The sequence below is a fragment of the Ursus maritimus genome, unplaced genomic scaffold (genome assembly GCF_017311325.1).
Source record: "Ursus maritimus isolate PB19 unplaced genomic scaffold, ASM1731132v1 scaffold_9, whole genome shotgun sequence".
Lineage (NCBI taxonomy): Eukaryota > Metazoa > Chordata > Mammalia > Carnivora > Ursidae > Ursus > Ursus maritimus.
The window spans coordinates 3,790,426-3,815,531 of record NW_024427107.1 but is presented as its reverse complement, the minus strand read 5'-3'; the positions used below and the strand labels follow the sequence as shown (position 1 = coordinate 3,815,531).

The window sequence follows — 25,106 nt, the reverse complement described above, 5'->3', positions numbered from 1 at the left end:
ATTTTGGAAACACTACTAAAATAGAAATACTAAAATTTAACAATAACAAATACGAAATAAAAACTCAGGACTTATATGCCACATGATGCATATTTATGTCCACAAGCCAATTTTTTTCCATTTAATTGCAAACTCTATTAAGATATTCAAATGAAGAAAAATACTCATAATTCACAAATAAGGAGGGAGAAAGGGATGAAGAGAAAGAGATAAATCAATCTCAAGCAAATTTTCAATACTAATCCTTATGTCATGTTTGTTTTATAATACTGTATATAAAAGCACATTAAATGAATCACATTCTGACTATAATGATGGTTAAATGCATCAAGTTGCCTTCACCTGAAGCTATACTCAGGGCTTTAAGACCAATTTGCATAGGAAAGTTATAACCATGCCAAATTATTCCTTTGAAGTCAAGTTTTCAAAAACTAGCTCAGAAAACAAACTTAATGGGCCTTTTAAGTTCGGTTTTAGGTGTAGTTTTGTTTGTTTAATGCATGGGCATCTTTCATGCTTGTATCCGTCTATCACTATTAAAAACTACTGTCAATATTAAGAAATGTTCAAGGCTGTCTCATTTCCTTTAATGTAGACATGATTGTTTGCTATTCTCAATTACTGTAATTTAAAAGAATATATCATATGAAAAGACCTTTCGTACAGAAAGTTAAAATTTATATCATAAATTTCAGAATTACAAATGAAACTAATTCATCAATAATCATTAAATCGAAACAGATATACAAATGGAGACTCACTGAAGTTTAATTCTATGATTTATAATCTTTTAATAAACATATATGATGACTATACTTAATATAGGTTTTAATACTATATTTGATTTGTTTTATTTCTCTATTTTATAATAAAAATTGAATTATAGTTAGAAAAAACAAAAAATATACTTTAAGGACAACTTGAAACATTTTGAAAGATTTTTGCACAATTATATATTATTACACAACATTTGAAGATATGTCACACATAAAGCACTTTTTAATATGTCCTTTTGGATGATAGCTAAATGTCTGTATCTGGATTAAACACATATGAAAATTTCAAATAATAATAATAATAGTTAAAGAAAATAAATTTTATAAATGATATGCTTTTTCATTAAAAGTCCTATTTTAAAAGAGCTACATTTATTCAAATTGAATTGTTGTAAGGTAAAAAAAAAATTAAATTGTCTGCCCTTTACCAGTATTATTAATTAATTCTGGGAAAATTTTTCAGAAACAGGACAAATAAAAGTACTAAAAGTATTATAAATGAATTAGGCCCAATACAGTTACTTTAAATGATAAGAATATGTTGTAAGATTTTATTCATATAAATTGTCATCTTCCTGTTTCAATATTCACTACGTTTTCCAAATTTTAGGGTATTAATTTAAATGACAATATAGAATGTTTAGAAATACCTGATTTTAATGGATTAGCTCTTAATTTAATATGTAGATATTTATATCAATATAAAGTACATCAGAGATCCAGAAATATGTAAGTAGATAGATTAGAAGCTAGAAAATGTTAGGGTGCAATCCCATTAATGAAAACCAATTTCAAAACTAAAAAAAATATTTAATTCATTAACTGGTCTTAGTCGATTCATTAATTTTCTATCTTTCTGACTATTTCACAATAGGACATATGTTCTTTCTTTATTTTATTTCTTTATTAACTTTAATGCTAGCGGAAATACTGAGAACACAGAAGAAAAAAGAAAAACAGAAGGATGTAAATATATTCACATCCTTGAATTTTGAAAATAACACCACCAAGGTGTTCAGTCATTGATTACTGATTTCTGATGCAGTAATCAAAGGGAAACTATAAGATCTATAAAACAACCAAAAGCTTACAAAACATTAAATATTTCACTTTCGCTTGCTATATGCATCTTAAATAAGTATTAAGTATTATGAGATAGTCCAAAGAAATGCACTGAAAATCAGCTTAGAGAATATGAAGCCCAAACTCAAAAAAATGGTTTTAAATTACATCAGAACAACATAATGTTATCTCATTTTTAAACATCAGGAGACTTAAAATGAAATCTTAAATTGAGACCAACAGATAGGTATCTCTATGTAGATGTTTACAAGTGAAGTATGATATTCTAAGGAAATTCTAATTAAGAAAATTAAAGATATCAGTATAAATAACAAAAATGTCAACTCCTATTCAACTAACAAATTTTAGTACTTAAAATGGTCTTGGATGTTGATACTTGGACAAAAATAATTGAAGGTATTTTTAATCTTTCCATTTTGGATATTAAACTATTTATTGAATTGAGATTCTATACAGGTAAGTTATTGAAACAATATTCCTCAGTTACATTAACAGTTTAAGATATATGCAGATAAGCAGAGCTATTACAAGGTGTCAACTAAGCAATGAAACAAGTGAAATTTGAGTCTTCTCCCTGTCCTTTTCCCCTGATTTAAATGTCATACTGACGCAAACTGATATGTTCAATATAGAAGGTTATAGTCAGAAATAAAGGAAATAAATATATGTTACATATCAGTTCAACATATTGAAAAAATACACATCCAAATCTCCTATTATAGCCAAGCATTCCAGGGGAGTCAGTGCTATATTATCATCATGGTATGTTTGTCTTTGAAATTAAGTGTCCATGTGTCTATTAGGTCCTGGCTCCATGAACCCATTTGCATGTGGCAAGTGCCTCACAACTGCTCCATTTTGCCAACAGTCTCGTCAGACATCAGCCACAGAACCAACGTTTGGGAGCCTCATCTATTCCATGGTCCCATCAATTGGAGAGGCTGAAGGCTCTGTGAAGTTTGACCTACATGTAACTTCACATTTAAGAAATAAAGTTTAATAAATATGCAGTACAAAATGCATTGTACTTCAGCTGGTAAATGAATAAAACAGTCCCAAGCAACCTATAACTTAGTGTGAGGAATGGCAACCACATATCACTGCAATACAAGACAGTGTCAGTAGACCTAAGAAAACAGACCAAAAAAAAAAAAAAAAGAGTGATATTGCTGCTCACAAATGGGATGGTTTGAACAAGATGGTTGTGACAATAGTAGTAATAATGGGCAGGTCAGACTGGAAATCAGGAAAATCTTGGTGATGATATGACCTCTGAAAAAAGTCTCAAATTACATGTATGGTTTTGAAGGGTAGAGGTGAAGGGAATTATTCCTAAAAAGAAAAAGCACTGTGAGAGAATGAAGCCATTCACGCTAAAAGTTAGGTGGTTATGATTGGAGAACAGGAAATGGCTCTGTAAATTAATTAAAATCACAGCATTTTCTATTTGAGATTTAAATTCTAGGGAACAGTCATGCATTTTTAGGAGTCACAGATCCTAAAATTTCACAGACTCTCACCTGTATCCGTTCCACCTCCAGAAAGGTTGCTGTTTGGAAGGCTCTTTCCCACTGGGCGAGGTCAGACTCTAACTCCACGGAGAAGTAGAGATCCTCCCCAGACTCAGACTGCACGGTGAAACAGTGTTTCCGCCGGTCCAGCAGGTCACTGTCCTGATGAAAACCTGGAGTTACACAGGCTGGCATACATCAATCCATATTGCTAACATGGCCATACCCTGAGTCAATGTTGACTAAATTCATGGTGGAGATGCCAGTCATAAAGATCAAGATACCACTAAGTCTTCATTAAAAATGGTCATAGTAGCCTAAATTCCACATCTCAAAGTCCATAACTAATGCATTTCTTTACTGTATCAACGCTGAAGCATGCTCATGAAACAAGTGAGGATTTTGGCTTCTATGCTTACTAGCCATGTAGCTACCAAAGTATTTAACACATGAGATTCAGTTTTTACTGTATGAAGGGACAACACACATAATCTCCCTTTCCCCTTACAGAGCTGTCAAGACGATGAAGTTAAATAATACTTATTAAAATGTTTGCAGTTTTAGAAAAGTTTAATAAGCATGGTATTTTCTATGGAGTTGATTTCTTTAACCCTTAAAGCATCATGACAATATTCATTTACACAAGAAATGAAAAAAAAATGAGTCCAGATTATCTAAAAAATATTTATTGCTTTTAAAAGATATATATTTACCTTACTTATGTGACTGTATTTTATTGAGTCAAAAAAGACTTTCACATGGAAATTCCTTGGTCTTACTAGAAGTTTTCAACTGTGTGCACACATCTATGTGTACTTAAATTTCAGAGATGTTAAAAGAAAATGCAGCGAAGAATTGATGAACTAGGGTAACCCCGGACAATATGTCAGATATGGTCTTTGAATTACATGTGGATTGTACTTAAAATGGTCAAAGGATAGTTACTGGTGTCTTTTACCATTTATTATATGGTGTTTCATAAAGGTATCATCATTAAACACCCAAAATATTAGAAGGAATTCTCTGCTTTGGCAAGTGTTTTCAAAATAATAACTATTTTATTAATGAATCAATTTTTTATTTTTTGGTATTTGGAAGCTTGAAATACTAGAGGAGAGTGAATGCATGGCAGTAGTTCTTCTGTTGTAGAATTTAGCTTTGATAACTGCTGCCAGGAGATACTCGGTGGCTTAAAGGAAGCTAGATTCTCTTTGTGCTTATGATTTTCCTACTACCTTAAGGGAAAAAAATGAAAACATATTATCTTCAAAAATATAGTCCAATGGTAAGCAATTGTAAAGTAATTTTTAATCATTTAGAGCTCATAATGTCTAGAGGAGTGGCAAAGACAGATATTAAATAAATTAGTACACAAGTAAATACATCAGGACAGATCAGTATAAGTGCCATTACAGAGAGTAAGAATGCAGTTTATGTCAAGTTGCATTGGAGAGTTAGGGATATGTCCTCTAGGATGTAAATTTCAAAGAGTGGCTGAAAGATGAATGGAAGATTAAAGGTAGAATGGACAGGAAGAAAACTTCCTGACAGAGAGGCTGGTATTGACAGAGGCCTGAAGCAAAAGATTCAGAGGTACATTCCAGAAATTCAGAAAACAGAGGAGAGAGAGACTGAGAGCCATCACTGGGAAAGGAGATGTGTCACTGGACAGGTCCTGCATGTGGGGCTTTAACATAAGTGTAATGGCAAGCCACTATATTAAAAAAAAAAAAAGTTAACAAATCCTCGATTTATGTTGTAAATATTTCAACTTCTCTATTACTTATTTGAATTGATAACATTAGCCCAAAAATTGTAACTGAACACTACAGAATTTCTGGAAACCCCTCCAGTTTTATGCTTTATTCAATGGCCTTAACTTTCCTTGTAATATAAAATTGTAACAAAATAATCGATGTCATTAATAGCCAGAAAACTGTTGATATTTTTCCTTCTGAGAAGTTGCATCTTGCCATTAAATCTTAAAATAATCTTCATTTAAGATTTTCTGTTTTCTTGGCAGCTTAACTCCTTTACTTTTTTATTTTATTTTATTTTTTTTAAAGATTTTATTTATTTGACAGACATAGAGACAGCCAGCGAGAGAGGGAACACAAGCAGGGGGAGTGGGTGAGGAAGAAGCAGGCTCATAGCAGAGGAGCCTGATGTGGGGCTCGATCCCATAACACCAGGATCACGCCCTGAGCCGAAGGCAGACGCTTAACCGCTGTGCCACCCAGGCGCCCCTCCTTTACTCTTTTAAAACGAATTAGCATCTTACATTACATTACCTAAGCACTGAAGCTCCAAAGATAGAATTCTCTATTCAACTCTGCAAATATAAGTTGGACATCTATGAATACATGTGATTATTGGCTATTGCTACTTATAGGACGCTCCTTATGCACTGACTCAAGCTACAACTGCTATGGGCATCCAGACACTCAGGCCTCACAGTTTACTGAGGGAGACAAATATGTAAAAATAATAAAAAAGCATCATGACAGTCCTATACAGTTAAAGTGCTAAGGAAACAGAATAAGCAACAATAAATCATTCATGAAAGTGGAAAGGAGAAAGTTTTGTTCTAGGAAGAGACTGTCTTATCATCAAGGACTTAGAGACCCCCGCAAGAGCAATCTGCTGCAAATCTGAATGGGCTCAGGAGCTCCTGCTAAGAAATGCACAGGACTGCCTGTGCCATGATAACCCCCTGCAGGTTTTGAGGCAAGAAAGAAGACAGAATACACCGTTTTCCAGAAGGAAGAGCAAGCAAGGCGGAAGATAGAAAAAGTAACATGTTGGAATCCTTTTTTAGAAGTTTAGTGAAGAGCGATTATAGCCCAAGCATTTGAAAGAGCTGCTTTAAAAGCAATCATCCAAAATATACATACTCTTCTGTCTCTCCCTCATGCTGTCTACTGGAGTACATCTGCTGTAGTGATAAGAACACAGGCTGCAGCCTCAGATGCTGTCTGGATTCAAATCTCAACTCTTTCATTTATTAGGATGTGCTAAGATAATGCATATAAATTTTAGCACAGTTTCTGACATATAGTAGTTCTTAATTAATATTAGACATTTCTATTATTAATGTTGATATTCAATAAAAATAAATATGTATGTTATTCCCTAATCTCTACTTCTTTAACTTGCTCTCTGTACACTTTGTTTATCTTTAGTCAGAGTGTGAGTTTGGCCCCAGTAGAAACAGCAGCCTCTGTAATAACTCACCTTGTTGGAAAGTATCACTTAATTAATGGTAATAAATTAACAGCTACACACATCTTGGGCACTATTTTTGTGCATTGATCTCATTTTCGACTTTTCCTTCAGAAGTATTCTCTAGATTTTTAGATTTATTTCAAGTCTTCTGGACACTTTCTGCAGACCAATAGCCAAATGCTATCCTTCTTAGGATTTGTCTCAGCTTCACAGAGCAATATTACACAGAAACAACATACTACAACTATGTTTGCTATTAATATACATGATTTTCCAAGGTATTCAGAGGTCAATAGTATAACCAAAGTGGTTTTTTACTAAAAAAAGAAAAAAAACAAAATAAACTATGTGTTTAGAATAATTATTGAGATGGTAGACACAGTCAGCCATAAATTTTCTATTGTACTTAAAACATGTAAGATTAAAGGAGGAAAAAGCTGCCAAAAATCAGCGAGTTATCCCTACGGCAAAGCTTCCACATATATCTACATGGTTTCTTCTCCCCTTGACATTACAATTGTTTTATCCAAATTTGCTAATGTGGCAAGTTACTTGTTTCACACTTTTCCAATTACACTTATCATTGTTCTAATAATAGATATGTTTTTCTTCAAGTTAATAAAACTTGTGGATTTGAAATGAAAGAGTATAAGCAGATGAAGGATAAATATTTTTGCATTATTATATTAAATATAAGGTACTTTATAAACTACATGACTTAACTAATATGTTTTTCACTGTTATGTTTGATACTGCTCCTTTTACTTGGACTTACAGTGAATAAGGAAATCATTCAATCGTTATACATGATTACTTAAAATAAACAAAAATTTTAATAAAATATATTTTTAATTAAACAAGAAGAGGAGGCCCAGCAAGTGTTCTTCAGCTACAAATAATAATTTCTATTTTTTTGCAACTATTCTAAGAACTAAAAATGAGAAGAAAAAACATACCATTAAAATTAAATTTTACCAATTAATTTTGAATTAGACTTTCAAGAATGAGTGAGTCTCTAAAGAGACTTATTAAATCTGCATCAAGTCCTATACAAAAAATGATACATTTAATGGCATCATAATACTATTTTAGATGTTAGATGCTGAAAAATAAAATCAAACCAAGTAAGTACTTTATAGAATTCTTTTTTTGGATTTTAGTTGCCTTATCTGGGAAAAGGAATAAAACTTTAAATCTTCTTGTTCTTCTTAGGTAATTGGAATCCCTGATATAAATGGACATAATAACAAATTTCAGAAAAAAAAAAACAAAGCATATTCTTCAAATACAATCTCTAAATTAATCTGTATAATAATCCATCAAAATAGGCTATCATCTTCATTTCCCTGATGAGGGAACTAGGTCTTTGACATAGTGGTCATTGCCCTCATTTTTAACCTCTTTGGCCCTAGGATTAAGATTCCATCAGTTTGGAAGCCATTCAGCTTAAATTTGAATGCCAATTTTACCACTTCTTTTCACATCCCTTAGAATCAGTTCAGGCATTTTTAAAAAGGGGATGATAGTACCTTTCTCAAGGTTCTTAAAGATGAAATGAGTTTATATGTGTATATCAGTTAGGAAAGTAATGGGCACATATTAGTGCTCCATAATATAACCGGTATCACATAATATCACTAATAATCACAATATTAGTCATCACTATTGATGACTAGTACTAAAAATCTGGAATAGATCAGACTCCAAGTCCTATGTACATTCTAGTGCATGCGTGCGCACACACACGCACACACCCCTTTCTCTGTAATACAGTGTAATATTGCTACGGGAGATGGTAGGATACATAAGAACAGTCAGGAAGGCTTCATTTTCTAACAAAATTAGCTACCCAGTACTCACATTGAAAGGGAAACGTTTACCAGAATTGTTTATTATATGGGCAGACTTGACTCTTTTGCCATTCTCTAGATATTTGTGTGTGTTGTATGTGTATGTGTCCATACAGGTGTGTGCATTCTGACCTAGTTTAAAATAGCTTCCTAAATGTTAATTAACTTTGATACCTATAAATATTCATTTATTGTTCCTGTTAGTAATATTTTCCATTTGAAAAATATTACATATATTATAAAATACTTTTATAGGCATCCCATTACCCATTTTAAATTTGGGAACATTAAGCCTTGAAAAGGTCAAATAACTTAAAGAAGTATATGTACAGAAAATTCAGAGATTCTGGAACCACACCCCACTGTGTTAATGAGGTTGAAACTAGCAGGAAGTTTAAAGATTGTTTTTCAGAGATTTGTTTCCCCCCTACTCAGTTATTGTGTCTTTTCAGAACCCACTAACAAACCCACTGTCTGTCTCTGCAGAAGCCTGGACTCAAGGTCAACTGATGTGGTTCCAGACTATGAACAAGCAAAGCCCTGCATTCCTTAGCAGACAGAGATAAGGAGCCCAAGACCCCATCTGGCTTATAGTGATTCTGGGAATCACTCTGCAAATGCAGAGCCCTCTCTGTCCTAAGACAACCTCCTGATGTTAGGGCTGAATTATGCCTTGCTCTTGATGTGGGAAACAGAGGTAGAAGAAATGTAGATAAAATCAAATGTCCTTGTAACAGGAGCCCATTGACAAATACGTGAGGCAGGCAGAGTATAATGTTCCTTCAGGAAGCTCCCAACTGTCTTATTGCTAATGTCTTGTTAGAGGAAAATGTAACCTTGGTTTGACAATGGCAACACCTCTAGTATCTTGTGATTCTTCTTTGGTATATGAAAATCCTTTTGGAACTTCCCTTACCTTTACTTCCCCCAACCCCAAAGTATATAAACAGTTGCTCCTCACGATCCAGGGCAGCAGCTCTTTCTGCCCACGGGTCCTGTCCCCGTGCTTTAATAAAACCACTTTTCTGCACCAAAGACGTCTCAAGAATTCTCTCTTGGCTGTTGGGTATGGACCCCAACAATACTAATTCAAAAACACATCATTCTGGGGGCGCCTGGGTGGCACAGTGGGGCGCCTGCGTGGCACAGCGGTTAAGCGTCTGCCTTCGGCTCAGGGTGTGATCCCGGCGTTATGGGATCGAGCCCCACATCAGGCTCTTCTGCTGGGAGCCTGCTTCTTCCTCTCCCACTCCCCCTGCTTGTGTTCCCTCTCTCTCTGGCTGTCTCTATCTCTGTCGAATAAATAAATAAAATCTTTAAAAAAAAACCACATCACTCTGATGTTAAGTCTCCACCTCAAAGTGAATGGGGGTGTATGTTACATATATGTTTGCTCAATGTGCAAGCTCCATCTTTCCTCATGAATAGCCATAAGTCTCCCCACCCTTTTCACCAATATGCAAGTTATCTCTTACCCTGAATTTTCCCTTTAAACAGCTCATCCCCTCCTAGCCCAGAAACTGGGAGATGGTCTTTAGATACCTATCTGCCTTCTCCCCAGGCCACCTGAATAAAGCAACCTTTCCTTTCCAGCCAACACGTGTTTTTCAAGTATTGGCTTTCAAGCAGCAAGGAACCTAATGGGTTTGGGTAACAATTATAGGGTGTGTAGGTAAAACATGTTTTTAAAAAATATACTCAGTATTCACAGTTTTTTTCTGATTAGATTAGATATTCTAAGATTAGAATTCTTAGGTTCAGAAATTTATGTGGATGGGGGAAGTGGTTTAAATAAAGTAGGTGTGGGACACATTACCCCAGACCATCATGAACCTAGCAGATAGGTAGTCTAAAATGACAAGGATCCCTCTTGGCACTGGAATTTACATGACTCAGATGCAAATACATTAACTGTTATCTTGGAGCAAAACCCTGGTTGTTGGTTGTTTTTCCTTGGCTCTTCTAGACTGGAATACATTGACCTCAGTAACTTCCTGTGCTTCCAATATGCCCCTCAGTTTATAACATTTATAAGGATCCTCTTGTTTAAATCTATCCACACTGCAGGACTTAATCTCTTTCTTTGGCTTAATATGTGTTAGATTTGGCTTTTTATAGGAAACTAAAGCAAAGCCCTATTTGAAGGAAAAAAAAAAAGGAGTTTCAGATAAGACAACTAGCCCATGTGGGAAAATGCTATGCACCTTCAAAGGGAAAATGCTTTTTAATATGATAATGTTTTTACAAAGTAGATGGCACATAAAGGGCATATAATTATCAAAGGAAACTTTTAATCTTTGTGTTTGATTTGTATTCCTGATTTCTTATTCAGTATACTTGAATCATTTTTCATTATTATTTTGATTGATATCAGCATTTTCCCTAAGACAATGTTATTGAAATAAGTAGGAATTTTACTACCATAAATTACAATTACTAGAAACAGAAAGTAAACAAGCAAGCAATAGACACAGAAAACAATGTAAATTTCTTACAATATCAACAAAGATGTCTTTCAAAATTACCTATTGAAATTAATGATTTTAATTAACAGTTATAAGATTCATCTTCAAGATTTCAATTCTAATACTCTGCTTAGGAGGATAATTACATCATACTAAAATGATCCTCAGATCTATGCTTAGAAATCCATGCTTCCATTGGAAGAGTACATGGTTTTCTGGAGAAAAAGCTTTCAGGAGCTTGGTGGGGGGTGGGATGTATAATTTGTTACTACAAATGTGGATATCCTAGGGTCATAAATAGTGGGAATCATTTGGTCCTGCCTGCCTTCAAGTAATAATCCAAACAATCCCACCTTTAAATATTTGCAAAGAATGAAATCCTAATTCTTAGCCTTTAATACTTGGTATGTAAAGATCGTCTTAATCTTCTGGTATTCCTTTTTTAAAAATGGAATCCCTCGCAGGGAAGTTTATAATAATTCTTTTTCTTAATCTTTCTTCAGATGTGATTAAAAACAGGTGGCCACCACTTTTTAAAAAGTAACCTTTTATATCCTTGTCACCTCTCAGCTTTCCCTTTATAAAACCAAATGTTGCAAATTCTTTTACCTTTCCTCATAGGTGCTATGTTTTAGGATTTAATTATCATAGTGTCTCTCCACTGCAACCTCTATAACTTTTTCTAATCCCACAAGTAGTAAAAGCCATCAAGCAGCCAGAATGGACTCATATAGATATAACCAACATGAGATATAAAGGGAACTACTTGTGTCTTCTAAAATTACATTTCTGTTTATATCACCTAGTATACTGTATTAGTGTTATGTCTGGGGAGATGTAAAAAGTGCAGATCATTGTGGGAAGTGATATCTGGTTAGCAAAACTCTCATAAAATGTGTACAATTAAACCTGCACATTTTGTCAGATGAAGGGGAAACTGCTCAATTAATACTCACGAGTATAGATAATATAATCTTACTCCTGGCTTCTGAGTCGTCTTCTAAAGAGCAGCTCAAGACAACACAGAGTGCTATTTACATTACAGTAACAATAGATGCTGTCTTTATTAAAAAAAATCTATTGTTATTTCTTTTAAACAACACAAATAACTTCCAACCTTTTGAGAAGAGTTCAATACTGCATATACCCACTGCTATCTCAGAACATATTTTACCCTTGGCCTATACCAATGCCCATAGTAGATATTCGGCTGACATTCAATCAAAAAATCATTGCAAGCCTGTTACGTGCCAGGCACTGTTCTGGTGTAGAACCTTATCTCTGAGCAAAATAGATGACATCTCTGCCTCATGGAGATTTGTTTTGAGTGGGGATGAAACAAACCATACAGCAAACAAAAAGATGCTTAACCATAGCATGTCAGATGCTGATAAAGCCCATTAAAAGCATGTGGAGGTGCTACCTCAGGGGTATTGCCATTTATATAAAATGATAAGAAAAGGGCTCTTTAAGGATGTGACATTTGAAAGAGAGGCATAAAGTAAAAGAATACACTATTTAAGATATTTAGGGAGGACAAAAACAAGCTCTAAAACATCATCCTAGCATTGGAGGGAGTTAGGGGCAGGTGGCAGGACACTAGAGGAGACAGTTGGATAGCTGAGCAAAGTGTGCAGGAGATCTTACAGTCTCCTGGAGTTGTCATGAAAGCATTGGATTTTACTCTGACTCAAGTTGAAAGCTAGTAGGAGAAAAGGTGGGAGGTCAGGAAAACAGGCAAAAACGATAAGATTAACACAAGTGAGACATGAGGGCGACCAGTGTTGTAACAGCAGTTTGGGATATATTTTGCTCATCAGATGAGGGTATGGGAGAAAGAGACTTCAGGATGATACCAAGTTCTTGGAAGTAAGCAACTAGAATGCCAAAGTTAGAATGGCCATTAGCTGAGTGGGCATTTGGACAGTGGGGGGACATAAGTTTGAGATGCCTATTGGATATCCATCTGGAGGCATCTAAAAGGCCATAAATGGAGGAGAGAGCCCTCTATAAATTCATAGTTATTGGTATATAAATGACATTTAAAACAATGAAATTGGCAATTGGTTGGGAATATTTAACAAATGAGAATCTTCAGGGGCGCCTGGTGGCTCAGTCTCTGTTAAGTGACTGACTCTTGGTTTTGGCTCAGATCATAATCTCATGGATTGTGAGACTGAACCTGCATCTGGCTCCACACTCAGCAGGGAGTCTGCTTGAAGATTCCCTCACTCTACCCCTCCCCCAACTTGTGTGCATAGTCTCGCTCACTCTCAATCTCTCTCTAAAAAGAAATAAACAAATTTTAAAAAATGAGAGTCTATGGGGTGCCTTCATGGCTCAGTCATTAAGTGTCTACCTTCGGCTCATGTCATGATCCCAGGGTCCTGGGATCGAGCCCCGCATCAGGCTCCCTGCTCAGCGGGAAGCCTGCTTCTCCCTCTCCCACTCCCCCTGCTGGTGTTCCCTCTCTCACTGTGTCTTTCTCTGTCCAATAAATAAATAAAATATTTTTAAAAAAATGAGAATCTATGAAGAGCCATTAACATTACTGGATCATTCTGAGTAACTTTTGGTCCTCTCTCATTCTCCATAATAATGCAAGCACCAAAACATATTCCCAGAATAAATTTCCTTTCACACATAAAAAATAACATTGTCATTTTTACACATTTCTGTTAAATAGAAAATAGGTTATATATGATATATACAAGTATATATAACAATGCATGATTTAAACTATAAAATACTGCATATATATTCATATATACATACATATATGTGCAATGAAATGTTTTAATATACATAATATTGTTGGAAAACAGATGTTATGAAAATAATTGAATGTGGTATAACTCAGAGCTGTCATTTATATGTGGAATAAGACATCTCTCTCTTTTCCATTGTATGTAATTCTTTTCTATTTCTACCATTTAAAAGGCCTTATGACCTGTAATGTTCATGGTATCAGTTTATGTTTCTACATCAATAAAATACAACCACATAACCTTCATAACTCTGATTTTATATAAATACAAAGCATGCAAGTATTTCTCGGTCCAAAATAATTTTCATTTCTGCAATTCAATTGGGCAAATGTCTTAGTCAATGTCTATAACCGATCTATTCTCTAGCACATACTGTATGAGCTTTCAAATTATCAAAGCAATTAATAAATATATTCTGTTAGTTTATCTTAAGATTAGATGGTTATGACCTTTGTTTATTTGAAAGCATCTCCCCGAGAACAAGAGGAATAGGGAAGGAGACAAAGCAAACAAAATTAATTCTGAGTATTTGGTTTTTTTTAAGATTTTATTAATTTGAGAGAGACAGAGCACAGAAGCAGGGGGAGAGGCAGAGGGAGAGAGAAAGGGAGAAGTAGACTCTCCACTGAGCAGGCCCCTGGGATCACGACCTGAGCTGAAGGCAGACGCTTAACCAACTGAGCCACCCAGGCACCTCAAATTCTGAATATTTGTTATTCTATTTCCTGTGTTTGTACACACTACCTTTTGGGTCATCCTGATGGAATGTCACTGCAGAAAGGAAGACTGTCCACCGCAGGCCATTTACTATCCTAAGACTAAACCGGGCTGAGTGGGAGCACATACCTGCTCTGCTCCACACTCAGTCTAATTTCTACATTGCAACCCAATGCTTCCATGTCACCAGGGACCGAGGATGCTGCGCTTGAGGCCCAAAGGTCACACGAGGGGCTGAAGACAAAAGAAAGCATGTCTGGGAAGGATGTTGGCAGAAGTGGTAGACAGAGCAACTGCTATCTGTCTCATTTCAATGTCTGCAAGCTTAGACTGTCTCCAAGCAGAAAGGGAAAACAATACCTAATAAGGACAACACTTCCTTGTCCAATGAAAAAAACTGAATTTATTATTTTTAGTGCTTTGATGATATTCACAAAAATTTCACATTCTGTATATTAACCAACTACAGTTTCATCAGCCTTTTGTCCCTAAGTCAAGAAGCTGAAGTCCATAAAGAGGTATACCCTGGAGATACTGCAGGTTCAGTTCTTGACTACTGCAACAGAGTGAATATCACAATACAGTCAAATGGATTTTTTTGTTTTCCAGGGCATATAAAAGTTACATTTACACTCTACCGTAGTCTATCAAGTGTGATAGATGGACAAGCCTTAATAAAAAAATACTGTATTGCTAAAACATGCTAACAATCATCTGAGATTTCAGTGAGTCATAATGTTTTTGCTTGTAGGGGGTCCCACCTCAATGTTGATTGTTGCTAACTGATCAGACCCATGGTTGCTCAAGTTTGGGGTGGCTGCGGTAAGTTCTTAAAATAAGAGAGCAATAAAGTTTGCTGCATTGATTGACTTTTTTCTGCACGAACAATTTCTCTGTAGCATGTGCTACTGTTTAATAGCATTTTACCCACAGTAAAACTTCTTTCAAAATGGGAGCCAATCCTCTCAAACCCTGCTGCTACTTTATCAACTAAGTTTATGTAATATTCTAAGTCTTTTGTTGTCATCTCTACAATCTTCACAGCTTCTGCACCAGGAGTAGTTTCCTTCTCTAGAAACCACTTTCTTTGCTTATGAATAAGAAGTAACTCCTTATCCATTAAAGCTTTATCATGAGATTGTAACAATTCAGTCACATCTTCAGATTCCACTTCTAATTTTAATTCTCTGTATTTTTAACACATTTATAGTTACTTGTTGCACTGAGGTCCTGAAACCCTCAAAGTCATCCATGATGGTTGGAATCAACTTCTTCCAACCTCCTATTAATGCTGATATTTTGGTTTCTTCCCATGAATCACAAATGTTTTTAATGGCATCCAGGATGATGAATCCTTTCCAGAAGGTTTACAATTTACTTTGCCCAGGTCCATCAGAGGAATCACTATGTATGGCAGCTGTAGCTTTACAAAATGTATTTCTTAAATAGTAAGACTTGAAAGTTGAAATTGCACCTTGATCAATGGGCTTCATAATGAATGTTATGTTAGCAAGCATGAAAACAACATTACAATATTAACATCAGAGATCACTGATCAAAGATCACTATAACAAATATAATAATAATGAAAATATTTGAAATATTGTTAGAATAACCAAAGTGTAGCACAGAGACATGAAGTGAGAAAATGCTGTTGGAAAAATGGCACCAATAGACTTGCTCAGTGCAAGTTTGCCACACACTTTCAACTTCTAAAAGACACAGAATCTACAAAGCTCAATATAAAGTGAAGCACAATAAAATGAGATTTGCCTGTGTTATACAAATATTCTTACATGATTTGCAAATTTTATATGAGAACATCAAGAGGAGGATACTATTGGATGCATACTGTTTGAATTGTTATATTAAGGAATTCTTTAAAATAAAATTGCCTGTTACATGTAATGCCTTTTTAAGAATCTGTATGTACTTCTCATCTATTCTCCTCCTACTACTAGTAAACAAGAAGATGGATCAATAGGTTGTTGGAATCACAAATGATGGAATCATTTACCATCCTCAAAAGAATTCTTACAACTTAGGGTAGTGGAGAAAGAGCATTGCCTTGGTGTTCAATTGATCAAGGTTGTATTTCCATATTTTCTACTGACTGTGCAAAAATTGGCCCAGGGAATGGATGCCACCAAAGCTCTCTATTGCATAGAGAGATGTCTGTTGATGACTTCCACACAGGATATGGTTGCTGATAAATTTTTTTCCATTGAGTAAGAGTCTTATCTCTGATCTCTGGGACATTCCTGATTTCTCTTTCTATAATGTGTATGGTTATGATAGAACTGATACAACACCAGAGAAAAGTAACCTTCAAGAGTTATAAAGATAGTCTAATTCTAGGTCATCATCAAAGAAATGGGTCCATTTCTCTTAATTCCAAGCACTTGGTCAAAAGACCGCCCAACGATTTCAAGGATGGAAGGACTTCTCATTCAAATGCTTAGTTGGACTAAAGTAAAACATATCCAGGTCTTTACATTTGCCAGAAAGTCATGTTATGCAGAAAATGAGCAAGGGGACATTCACATGTTGGACAAAAGTAAAGGAACTGTCCTGATGGATAGGACTAATCCCACTTCAGGGTGGCATACTTTTCAAGAACAGTTTAGAGACAGAAATCACTCATATATGGAACATAAGGAATAACACAGAGGACAACAGGGGAAGGGAGGGAAAACTGAACGGGAAGAAATCAGAGAGGGAGACAAACCATGACAGACTCTGGACTCCAGGAAACAAATTGAAGGTTACAGAGGGGAGCGGGGTGGGGGATGGGGGATGGGGTTACTGGGTGATGGGTAGTGAGGAGGGCATGTGTTGTGATGAGCACTGGGTGTTATACACAACTAATGAATAGTTGAACACTGCATCAGAAACTAATGATGTACTATATGCTGGCTAACAACATAATCAAAAACATTTATTGAGAAAATTCTTTATAGGATTCCAATTTGTTGTGGCCAACAAAACATAATTGAGAGAAAATTTATTCACTCCTGTGAAATGTTCTCCTTTCCAAGGACATAGATATATAAACACACACATGTGCATTTGTGTATTTGCCTGTGTAGGGGGATGTGTTTTGTCATTTTGTGCTCTGGAGATATTGGTTATGATGTTTTAGAAATAATAAATAACTATTTGATATATTTTTGTTTTATCAAAACATGAAATAAAGTTCAGTTTTGCTTTAGCATTACTATACAAATTATTCATTCTTTTACTATGTCATGTTTTCTCTGAACAACAGCCAATGGTCTTAATAGTACCTAAGATAATTCTTAGGGATAGAGTTATGGCTGCTTCTATTTCAAAAGATAATTTCACTACTTTTATTTTTGTTTCCCTAGGGTGTATTCATCCTTCAGCCATTCATTATGTACTATTATTGTCTAGTTTCTATATGCCATATTAACATGATTATCCAATTAGTTGGTTGAGAGAAAGAGCAGTGACATGTTAGTAGGAATCAGCATCAAATTGCTGAAGCTTGTCTTCTGGACCCAATAATTCCAATGATACAGCATTGATAATTTGCTTCATCTCCTTTATCTCAGAATCATCACTCTTATATCAGGAATTACAATTATAGCTACCTTATAAAGTTATTGGTATGAATAAGTATGCTAAAAAAGGGCACTTAATCAGCATTGAAAAATGTTAGTGATTTCTTTCTTTTTTTTAAGTTTTTTTTTCTTTTTATTATGTTCAGTTAGTCAGCATATAGTACAATAAATAGTTCTTTTAAAAGCTAGGAACAAGGTCAATTTTGACAAGATCCAACTGTTGATAGATGCAAACCCTCTAACACTGTTGGTGGGAATGCAAACTCATGCAGCGACTCATGAAAACAGCACAGGGGTCCTCAAAAAGTTAAAAATAGAACTACCCAGGGATGCCTGAGTGGCTCAGTTGGTTAAGTATCTGCCTTTAGCACAGGTCATGATCCCAGGTCCTGGGTTTGAGTCTCACATCAGGCTCCTTGCTCAGCAGGGAGACTGCTTCTCCCTCTGCTCCTCCCCTTGCTTGTGTTCTCTCTCTCAAATAAATAAATAAAATGTTTAAAACAACAAAAAATGTGTTAATTGAAAATATTTCAGATATTTTGGAGCTTGGCCAAAGACTTTATTCCTTACAGGTGTACTATAATTTTAAAGCTGTTAAGATAAAAGGGGAAACAAACAATGAAATCTAATCACATAAGTTAAATTTCATAAATCTGGTTCATGTATGTCTTTAAAAAAACAAAAAACTTGACCCACTGCAAAACCCATTTCTTACAGTATATGTCCTGACATATTTAATGTAAACATCACAGGCCTATAAGACCATACTTTAAAGGTTCATGATCTAGTGAGGACAGAGAGCAGCATGGGTCCAGAGAGTTGGATGCTCATGTGTTCCTTCTACTTCAGTGACTGAGTAGTTGTAACCTTGAGTTTCTCTAATCTTCACTGTTTATACTAAGTGGGATGTGAGCAATGGGTGCAATTTATTCAACTCTTTAAAATATGCAAAGGATAAGGAACAGGATGTAGACAATGTTCAGTGTATGTTGCTGAGCTTCTATAGAAAAATATAAATCATAGAAGTTGATATCATTCTAAACAATAACAAAATAACAATAACAATACTTGTATTAGTAAAATGTATAATAGCACAAATATAATTATTGATAATAATAAAATTATATGATTAAAAATTGGAACTGAAAATTATCTATGACCCTATATCTTTTTTAAAAAAAGACATTCTAAAACAACTTGAAGGAGATTTCAATGCTTTTCTGCAATGTTCCTTCATGGATGAAGGCCTCAGAAAGGGCTTGTATCTGGTTTCCACCAGTACTAAATCTTTATGTGCACCTGTGTAAATAATGATATAAGGTTTTGGAAGGTGAAACAGATTTAAGATCTCATACAGTAGTAAATTTGCAAGGTAGAAAACTTCTATAAACAAAAATCCAAAAGTATTAAGTTTAAGAAGGATTACCAAAAACCTAAAGTAGACCTGAAGGAATTTATGCTGAGTTGAGGATTACAAATTATTTTCTTCTTACATGATGAATCCTTGAGATTGGCACCAAATGGATTTGGGCAACAAAGCCAATTTTCTAGCTTTCTCCTTACACAAAAAGTATGCTCTAACTGCACATACAAAATTTTAGTAACCAGAAAATTATTATGGAAGATGTTTCAATTATTTAAAATACTTTCTAAAAATATTCAACTTATTCATATTTTATGAGTATTATATAAATTTCACTTGAAATGTCTTTCATTTGGAAGATTTTCCTAACATATAGTCTCATATTTTATTAAAATTATTGGAATAAATTACAATATTAGGATTTAGATCAGCAATGCTCCCAGTGTTTATTTTCAGAATTAGTCAGTCTATGCTTCTAGTCAGACTGAAGGGGAATAGATTTCTGCAACATGAAGTTGTGATAATTCATAAACATATTGTTCTTAAACCCACTTAGATGTGGAAGGAATATCCCATAAATAATTAGATATTAAGAAAGACAGGGATGGGTTTTGGTTATTTGGAAAACAAGATTGGATATCTTTTGTGTATAACATTATCAAGAAGGGGAAATGACCGAATTATTTATTCCCACATCTTATTGCTAAGAGATACTTATCCGCTTTAAATAGGACCTTGAGTTATTTTAGAAGCTTTATTTAAGTCTGTAAATATTAAAACAAAAAAGATAAAATTTGAAGAATCATCAGATAGGTTTCAGAAGTCATGTACAATTATTGAAAATATTGGACAAATTCATGTTTTGTTCATATCTGACATACAAAAGGTAGTGCAAACAGTATAACTTAAAGAAAAAAAGTAATACATAAGAATGAGGTTGAAATGTATGTCATTACATTGGACAAGTGCAAATATTGGAAACCTCCAGTTGAAAAGAAATCAAAGCAGGGAAAGGGTATTAAACTATGACTTTGAGCTTTCAAGAGCATACAAAGGTCAATAAAACAAATTTCTAAAAATGAGATTTGATTAATTAATATCCTGGGGCTTGAAAGATGCTTTGGAAAAATAGAAATAAGTACTTTATACAAAGTTGGAATTCTAATGGAAGAGCAGGTACATGCTAAAATATTAATAAATCCAAGACAATTCTAAAATAACAAAATAAAAGATAAAGTCATGTTTTTATCAATGATGATCATTGTGTTTTAATAAGAAAGGAAGCTGGATTTGCAGTAGCTGGCACTGGCATTGTGGACAGCAGTCAGCCTGTCCTTGCTGACCCATGGTATTTCCACAGACAGAGATCAGGGTAAGAGAAACCAGTTCTTATCCATCACAGTAACACTACCTTAGTTTACAGTTTGTAAAGCCTCTTAAAAATCACCAGGGAAATATACAGGGAAAAAAAAGAAAACATACCTTAAGAAGCTTGGATTTAGGAAGTTATTGCATGTTTTAGGGCAATTTAATTCTCTAGTGATACACTAAAAAACTAAGAACTTTAATCATTTTTAAATGACAATAAAATGCAAAACAATTGATATTTTTAAAGAATAATTATGAAAATGAAAACGGATACAAATTTACTCAGAAAATGCAGACACATCTTTTTTTACTGAGATGGTTTCCTTAAAAAATAGGTTTTTTTTCAAAAGTGTTAACTTCAGAGTCAAATAATATCCTTTCAATTAATACAAGCCATTGACATAAAATTCTACTAAAAATAATTCTTTATCTAAATTACAGTTTTTGGAAGAATTCTTGTCTCTAATAAACCACTAGCATTTGCCTAATAATGATATCAATACACTCTGATGACACATACTATCTTCTACATTTTGTGTCTTGTACTATCTTCATTTATGTGTATACTGTATATTTGTATATTGTTGTATATTTTCTTATTTTTGCTTTTATCTGAAATTAGATCATAAAAAGTTTTGGAGCAGCTCTTTTCTGTTCAAAATGCTAGTAGTGAGGGTAAAAGGAATAATACTGGATTTAGCTTTTTAATCACCAGTATAATAACTATGAGGTACAGGAATATATTTGATATCAAAATATGAAGAGCATGAAAAAATCCACTTATTTATATAATTCTTTCTATATGGGATTACTCCATTATTTTAATTTGATAAAATTATTTTTCCATTTATCTCTTTCTTTATTCTACTCATTTTAACAATTCTTTTTAGTTGCTTTGTATTTGAGCAAAATTTTAATCAGCATTGTCTTAGAATGTTCTTTACCAGCCTGGCTGCCTTTAGGCATGATTTGCTGCATCTACTCTACATGAGGCAGGCTTGTTTTTCTTGTATGTTTGTTTTACAGTTCTCTTTATTTAGCAAATCCTGAAATATAATAATTTTATTACAATCACATGAAGACAATTTGCATGTGAATTACAAGGACTTATTTCTTGAACCATTTGATAATTGCCAATGTGATACGTCATCACCCTCCACCCCCATATTTTCCTATGTAGTTTTAACAAATAAGAATATTAAGATATTCTCCCATATCACTATAATACAACCTTCAGAACAAGGAATTTGACATTGTATATTGTTGCCCTATGGTCCTTATAATTCATTCATAATTCACCAGTTCAGAATCATCTTGGTATGGAGTTGTCATGGCTCTTTAGTTGCCTTGAATGGGAAGAGCGCCTGGTTTTGCCCTGACTCTAATAGCTTTGACGCTACTTTTTTTTTTTTTTTTGAGAGAGAGAGAGCAGGGGAGGGGCAGAGGGAGAGGGAGAGAGAATCTTAAGCAGGCTCCAGGCCCTGAACAGAGCCCCACTGGGGGCTCAATCTCAGGACCCTGAGACCATGGCCTGAGCCGACATCAAAAGTCAGATGCTTAACTGATTGAGCCACTCACGTGCCCATAATAGCTTCGACCACTATTGAAGCTTTGACACTACTGAAGACTGCATGCCAGTTATGCTGTAGACTGTGCCTTACATGGGTTTTCTGACATTTCCTCATGATTAGAATAGATTAGATCACATCACACTAGATTAAATTATGTTGGGTTTCCCCATTATTACATTAAGTTAGATCAGATGTTTCTCATGGTTAGATAAGGTTTATTATACAGTTTTAGGAGGAATATCACAGACCTGATATTCTTCTTCTAATTGTGGTATTCTACTATCATACTGTCAGGCATAATGGTTTTGATTTGTTCCATTAACAAAATGTTCATTTTGATCAACTTGTGAAGACTGTGAAGTCCCCTGTGAAGTTACTCTTTTCTCTTTTGAAATTGTAATAAGTACTGTGTAGGGAGGTACTTTGAAACTATGTAAGTGCTCTGCTTCTTATTAAATTTTCCACCTATTCACTTATTTCTATGAAGATAGATTCATGGTTTCCTATTTCCAACATCAGTTTGTCCCAAATTTGCCCACAGGTGCCACTGAAGCAGTTCTGTGTCTTTCGACATATTTCCATCATTCTTTGAGCACTTCCTGATTTTCTGGGACAGTAAAATTATTTAACCTTATCTTTTACTTTTCATGCTGCATTTAGGCCATCGCCAATTTTATAGGGTTCTAGCTCCTTGTAGTGGAGATGGTATTAAGAAAGTGATAGCTGGCTGTTGGGTGTGCTACTTGCTGTTGGGCACTCTCTGAACCAGGTTCTCTCAGGAGGCAGGGTAAGGTCTATACGTGCACATACACACACGCACACACACAAGCACACACACACACTTGTATAAATGTGTGTAAGCACACCTATATTTATTTGTATAGCTAACTATAGACACACACACATGCACACATACACACACACAAACACATAAAACCAATTTCATAACACTATTTCTAACTCTAATCCAGCTCTATTGGGTTTATTTTAGTCTGTCCTGCCATATTTGGAACTCTTATGCCTGACAGTGAGAAATCAGGCTCCCATCCCCCATCCCCCATATCTACTTAGTTGATCCATCCCTTTTTCTCTTTCCCCATCTCTCACCAATACACATATGAAAGCTCTCCTCACTCAGCCCAGCCAGCCATAATATCTTGGTATTTTTTTCTGAAAATGATTTTGTAAGAATATCACTGTGACTATACTAACCACTATGTATATCTGATCAAGAATTTAAATCTAAAACATATAATGTTAGTATGTAAAGCAGTGTTCTAAAACTTAAAAACGAAAGATTGTCTTTCTAAAAGGCTTGCTCTTCCTCAGTCTACTGCTGGCTCTGAAAGGGTAGGCTTTAAATATCTACAAACAAGTAGTCCTCCTCCTTTGCAGGATTGCTAGCCACGTGATATTAGGAGGCTCATACAATTCAACTATTTTGAACTAGGTCGGATACTCCATTCACACTTCCTGGGTTTCCCCATGTCCAATTGGTTGACAGGATAATTACTGTGACTTGGCTTTCACATCATGCAGATAGGTCCTGTCATTCTCTCACGAAGAAGCACCTGATCACTGGAATTGAACTACTAAATCCAGGTGTAGGATGAGATCCAGGTTACATGAGGAGCTGTACCTGAGCATGGGACTTTGGGTATTCTCCAGCTGAGAAGTAACACAGGTGCCCAGTTAGGTACAGAGAAAACACAGGGAGTAACTTCACTTTCCTGTAGAAGCTGATATTATAAAGTTATTTCCATTTGAAGAGATGATCAAAGAATATACAGCACCCAAAATCATAGGGGAAAAAGTGGTAAAGAATTGTGTTAGATAGTTAATAAAATAAAATGCATTTTTACAAATTTTCCAATGTTTCTAGTATTTCTCAACTTTTTAAATTATTCCGTATTGTGATTTTTTTCTCATTCTAAATATTCACTTTCATGCCCAATTTTATATTCCTAGTTTTATATATATATATTTTGGTAATGAGGCCCTCAAATTGAATACGTGAGAGGTCCCAGGACATCTGGATACACTGCTATTGATCACCACATGAGATCCTCTAATGGCAGTATACCCAATACTAAGAATCAGTATGCTGTCAGTTAATTGTCTAGAGTATTGGTTTTGCCACTTTATATAAAAAGTATGTGTTGGTCATTCCTTCTTCCAGTTTCAGAAAATATAACAGAATTCCAGTTTCTGTTTTTCCTTTTTTCTCTAATCTCCATGGTATTTCAGGTTCCTCACCAATTGCCCTTCCTAAATTTGAGACATGTAACATCTGAGATTTCCATTAGGCACGCCAGCGGACAGGCACATTGGAGTCTGGGCAGGACATGTGCACTGGGGGTTATCAGGGTAGAAATGCCAGTTTTCCTGCTGTGTCAGATGGGTAAGACCTCTTATATTGGAGAAGCTGGCCTGGCCTTAGTCATGAGTGAGGACAGCCATCTCTTGAACAGGGCAGCCAGTGGGTATTTGCAAAGCTGACAGACTTTGTAAGTAGGAAACAGGATTATCGATTAAGATTGAGAATGAGAAGTATTTATTAATTTTGAAGGAAAAGAAGAAGGTTTAACCTAGGTTTCGGTTGATTAGATAAGAGGACAGAATTCTGTGAGACAGAATTAAAGGCTTTCTTGACGTGCAAGCTCAGAATTCAACACGTGGTGAGTTTTTTTCCAGCTGCATTCAACTACACTGTGGTCTTAGAGTTGGAGCTCAGGCACTCATTTTGCCCAAAGAATCAGTTAAACCAGGGCAGTGGGAGAGGACTGGCCTCCACAGGCCTGTGGCTGTCATGAGGGTAATTACCA

At 34.9% G+C, this 25,106-nt stretch overlaps 1 protein-coding gene across 2 annotated transcripts in view; it reads right to left on the bottom strand.

The window, feature by feature from the left end:
* The window catches only part of SNTG1 (syntrophin gamma 1), a 302,428-nt gene that overhangs the window by 56,324 nt on the left and 220,998 nt on the right, over positions 1-25,106 (bottom strand). For both annotated transcript variants that reach the window (XM_008706661.1, XM_008706662.1), the window contains exon 14: positions 3,380-3,532. In XM_008706661.1, coding sequence (XP_008704883.1) covers positions 3,380-3,532 — 153 coding nt within the window. The remainder of the gene's footprint in view (positions 1-3,379; positions 3,533-25,106) is intronic.